Below are 5,139 nucleotides of genomic sequence, written 5' to 3'. Positions count from 1 at the left end.
AATTGTCTCATGCTATTTGAAGTCATCGTGTATTGGGGTGCTTTACCTCCAATTGAACCGAAACAGCACTCTCAAAATCATCCAGATCTATGCTCCCACAAGTGCATGCGAAGACGATGATGTGACTCAAGCAGTGTCTCGCCCCATTAGATAGTACAACAGTCCATCAAGCTTCCATACACAGGCTAGAAATCCCATTAGCCTAGCACCAGTACTTCCCCAAGTCCAGTCTTCGTTCCTCAGGTGTTCCCAAGTGTTCTCTTGTGTGGGGAGTGGGCTGCTGTGTCACTTCCCCACTTTATAGTTTATTCCATATGGAAGAAATCCCTTGGTTTCAAGCCAATTTCCCAGCCCAGTTTATGGAAAAACACAATTACCAAAATGGAGTTCAGTATCATATGATCTGGTCACAAGCCCTTGCCGGCTGCCAATGAGTCATGGCAGCCATTGTCCATAGGCTGACTGAAGCATCCACAGGTGAGGATAAGCTCTTCCATGGTCCATTGTCGTTGTTGCTGGTCCATTAGCACAGTTGTATCGGAAAGGCTAGTGGTGGGTGTTTCCAACTTCACAACATCTTGCAGTAACACACATATAGCAAAACTTCATAACTTCACATACAATGACAGCACATACAATCCAATGGGTTATTAATGTTCAACAGATCAAGACTTTTAGAATGATACTTCACAAGGCATCTTTTGTACAAAGCATATCATAATTATATAACAATGGTGAATGTGGGGGTGCCAGGGTGTTGCTTTGGGGCACAAAGTGTCACAGTCCCCCTATATCTGAGGGGAGAAAGGATTTATATAGGGGTGTCCCAACTCTTGGCAATGTGGCCAAACCACTGACCTGTGTAATATTCTGATGTAGCCCTCCCTCAGTCTCTACTGTTGAAGCTGCTCCACTCTCAATGAAGCAGGAAAACTAGACTAGACTCCAGGTCTCCCACCTCAGAGCCCAAGCTATCCAGTTTTTTTCTGGCTCAATGACTTTTCAATTATTTTGCACACAGTGGAACAGCTTCAACAGGAGAGCTTTCCATTGGAATATCCCATATCTCAGTGGTTAGCACACTCTCCTGAAAGGTGTGAGAGACCCTGGCTCAGATCTTTGTTTTTCCTTTTAGGGAGAGCAGGGAGTTGAACCTTGTTATGATAACTGGGGCTAAAAATTTACCCTAACTTTGAACATAACTGTAAAAATTATCAACGTTAATTATCAATTATCAAAATGTCTTGCGTCTGTTGAAGTGGGCATTCGTCCATGAAAGCTTATGCTCCAATACTTCTGTTAGTCTTAAAGGTGCCACAGGACCCTCTGTTGCTTTTTGTAAAAATTATGTGAAAGTTCATAAGATGTCACAATAACCTATAATAACAAACTTTGATGGGAGAAGGTTTGAAAGGGAGACAGAAAGACTGAATTGGTCTAAACAAAAAGCTCTTGTTGATCTAATTCCCGGACTGCTGAAATCATGCTTGCTAAAAACAAGAGATGTGGAGCCATAAATTAGTGAACCAAAATTGGTGTGTAGGATATTAGGCCTAACTGGTGGACAAAATAATAAGGGGATGGGCTATTCCAACCATTGCTCCCTTTTCTGAGTCCTTAAAGAAAGAAGAGGGGGAAGGAAGATCTGACGGAGGCTACTGGAGCAAATTTCATCATCATAACTGCCATCCCTAACATTGCGCTTCCTTTGTCCTCATCCTGAGAGATGTCTGGACCAGACCAGGCCAGAGAAAGGGACACAGATGAGTCCAACACCTCAACCAGCTCCAGCTGAATCCCACAGGCTGGCTGCAATTAAAGGATATTAACAGAGCAGCAATACCAATACCTCCAGCTCATCTCAACCAACTTCTTTTCTTTTACCGAAAAGGACAGTTATTACCATCTTCAATACCGTCTGCGAACTGTCAAACAAGAGGTGTTTTTTCCTTCTTCTATAAACTCTCTTCAGCTAAAGGGAAAGGGAACAAATGATGTTGTTAAAATGAAAGCTTTATTTAATACTTTATACTGAGCATGCCTATTGGATCAGGTCCTGCACACTAAATAGGTCTTTGCCTGCCTATCTTATGACAGTTCACCTATCATACTGGAGCTTATGTGGGAGTTAGGTGTCTGGACTCCTAGAGTGAGCCAGGACTGCCCATACCCAGTGGCAGAAACAGAGGTGCCTAGGGAAATTTGACCCTGAAAACTTAGGCACCAAGTTTTTGGCTGGAGTTTTGTGGGTTGCAGTGAAGGCTAAAACAGGGATTTAGGTGACTGAGTCACATTGTGAGTCACTTAAGCACCTGTATGCTTAACTGTAGATCTTCATGTTTGGAAATTTTAGCCTAAGGAAATTTCCCCAGATAGCAAAAAGAATGTAGCCACCATCTGTTGGCACAGATATAGATCTGCTGACAGAGAAATAAACATCTAGTGAAAGAAACATATATTCTTTATTATATACAAGTCAAAGTCCCAAATGAGGTCAGGAGTCCATTCTCCTAGTCATTGTATATACATACTTTATATATTCCAAAAACCTTCTAATCTAAGATTTATCAAAGACGCTTAGGGCAGTTAAGTGCCCAACTGCTATTGAAAATAAATTAGATTTTGTAGATGCATAAATTTTGGGGTCAGAAGGAATCATTAAAATCATCTACTTCTGACCACCTGCATAGCACAGGCTAGAGATTTTCACCAAGAAATTCCTTCACTGAGCTGGGGAGATTTGTCTAGGTCACTCTGGACCCTATCCCTACCCTCCAGCGTATCTATCTCTCTCCCCAGCTTAGTGTCATCTGTGAACTTGCTGAGGGTGCAATCCATCCCATCAACCACATAATTAATAAAGATGTTGAACAAAACTGGCCCCAGGACCAACCCCTGGGGCACTCCACTTAATACTGACTGCCAACTAGATATCAAGCCATTCATCACTACCCATTGGGCCCGACAATCTAGCCAGCTTTCTTTCCACCTCACAGTCCATTCATCCAATCCATTCTTTTTTAATTTGCTGACAAGAATATAGTGGGAGACCGTGTTGAAAGCTTTGCTAAAGTCAAGATATATCACATCGACTGCTTTCCCCATATCCACAGAGCCACTTATCTCATCATAGAAGGCAATCAGGTTGGTCAGGCATGACTTGCTCTTGGTGAATCCATGTTGACTGTTCCTGATCATCTTCCTCTCCTCCAAGTGCTTCAAAATGGTTTCCATTAGGATCTGGTCCATGATTTTTCCAGGGACTGAGGTGAGGCTGTAGTTTCCTGGGTTCTCCTTCTTCCCTTTTTAAAAGATGGACATGATATTTGCCTTTTTCCAATTGTCTAGGACCTCCCCTGATCGCCACAAGTTTTCAAAGATAATGGGCAATGGCTGTGCAATCACATCAGCCAATTCCCTCAGCACCCTCAGATGCATTAGATCTGGACCCATGAACTTGTACATGTCCAGCTTTTCTAAATAGTCCTTAACCTGTTCTTTCACCACCGAGGGCTGCTCACCTCCTCTTCATCCTGTGTTGCCCAGGACAATAGTGTGGGAGCTGACCTTGTCTGTGAAGACCAAGGCAAAAAAAGCACTGAGTACTTCAGCTTTTTCCAAATCATCTGTCACACTGTTCCTGCACCCTCAGTGAGGCTTCTTTAAAATACAGCCAGCTTTCCTGGACTCTTTTCCCACTCATATTAGCCTCCTAGGGGATCCTGCCCAACAGTTCCCTAAGGGAGTCAAAGTCTACTTTTCTGAAGTCCAGGATCCATATTTTGCTACTCTCTTTTCTTCCTTTTGTGAGGATCCCAAACTCAACCATCTCAGGGTCACTGCTGCCCAAGTTGCCCAGGGAATAAGAAATTAATCCATCCATACTGATGTAAATTAGGACTGTGCAGCCAGAATAAATATTGAACATCAAGTGTTATTATTTATGTTGTTACATGTGAATATATCTAAAAGTAATAATGATAATAATAATAATAAACGTAAGTGCTTAAGGCTTAATTATGTTCCAAAGAGCTTGATAGACAGAAATGCTCCCTGAACTACAGAATGTGGTCCGAAAAGGAAGAGATGGTGGAACATATGTTCAGCATACATATACCTTCTCTCCGTTCCACTGTCTTGTATTATCCGCATGTTGTTTTCAACTGAATATATTCACCTTATTTGTCCCTGCATGCAGGTAAAGTGATAGACATGAACAATCAAAGCACAGTGACAGAATTCAGACTCCTGGGCCTCTCGAGCTTCCCAGAAATGCAGCCGTTACTCTTCATGAGCTTCCTGATTATCTACCTGCTGACTTTGGCTGGCAACCTCTCCATTTGCTTGGCTATCTGGGCAGATCAAACTCTCCACACTCCTATGTACTTTTTTCTGATCAACTTGTCTCTCTTAGACATCTCGTACTCTTCCGTCACTCTCCCCAATATGCTAGTGACGCTGGTTGCCAAGATTAAATCTCTTTCCTTCTCCAGTTGCATGGCCCAGCTGTACTTTCTCATCTCCTTTGCTGGATCTGAATCTTTGCTTCTTGCCCTGATGGCTTATGACCACTACATGGCAATATGCCAGCCTTTGCACTACACAACCATCATGAACCACAGGACTTGTATGTGCTCTGCCATTGCTATATGGATAGGTGGTTTTGTCTGCTCAATGTTACATACGTTCTTCATAGCCAGGCTACCTTTCTGTGGTCCCAATGAAATCAATCACTTCTTCTGTGAGATCCCTCCTTTGATCAAATTGGCCTGCATGGACACCTATTTTAATGAGGTGCTGGTTTTTCTGCTCAGTGGAGCAGTAGGTGGAAGTTGCTTCCTGTTGATTTCCACATCATACACTTACATGCTATCCATCATCATGAAAATCCACTCAGCCCAGGGCAGACGCAAAGCCTTCTCAACTTGTGCTTCCCACCTCCTCACCGTCCCGCTTTTCTATGGCCCGGGTTTCTTCACCTACCTCTCCCCCTCCTCCAGCTACTCCATGGATATTGGGAAAGTGGTGTCTGTGTTTTATACTGTGGTCACACCCATGCTAAACCCAATGATCTACAGCCTCAGGAACAAGGATGTGCAAGCTGCCTTCAAGAAAGCCATAGGAAGGAGTAGGAAATAG

The 5,139-nt window shown here is 43.1% G+C and overlaps 1 protein-coding gene across 1 annotated transcript; it reads left to right on the top strand.

Moving 5' to 3' along the window:
- Positions 1 to 1,503: 1,503 nt before the first annotated feature.
- Positions 1,504 to 5,139, top strand: LOC128846037 (olfactory receptor 1019-like). The gene is made up of 2 exons (XM_054045122.1): positions 1,504 to 1,510; positions 4,205 to 5,139. The coding sequence occupies exons 1-2, from the start codon at positions 1,504 to 1,506 to the stop codon at positions 5,137 to 5,139; spliced, it is 942 nt and encodes a 313-aa protein (XP_053901097.1).

This window comes from Malaclemys terrapin, chromosome 12 (genome assembly GCF_027887155.1).
Source record: "Malaclemys terrapin pileata isolate rMalTer1 chromosome 12, rMalTer1.hap1, whole genome shotgun sequence".
Taxonomy (NCBI): Eukaryota; Metazoa; Chordata; order Testudines; family Emydidae; genus Malaclemys; species Malaclemys terrapin.
The sequence above is the reverse complement of the archived record's forward strand: the minus strand, read 5'-3'. Positions and strand labels throughout refer to the sequence as shown.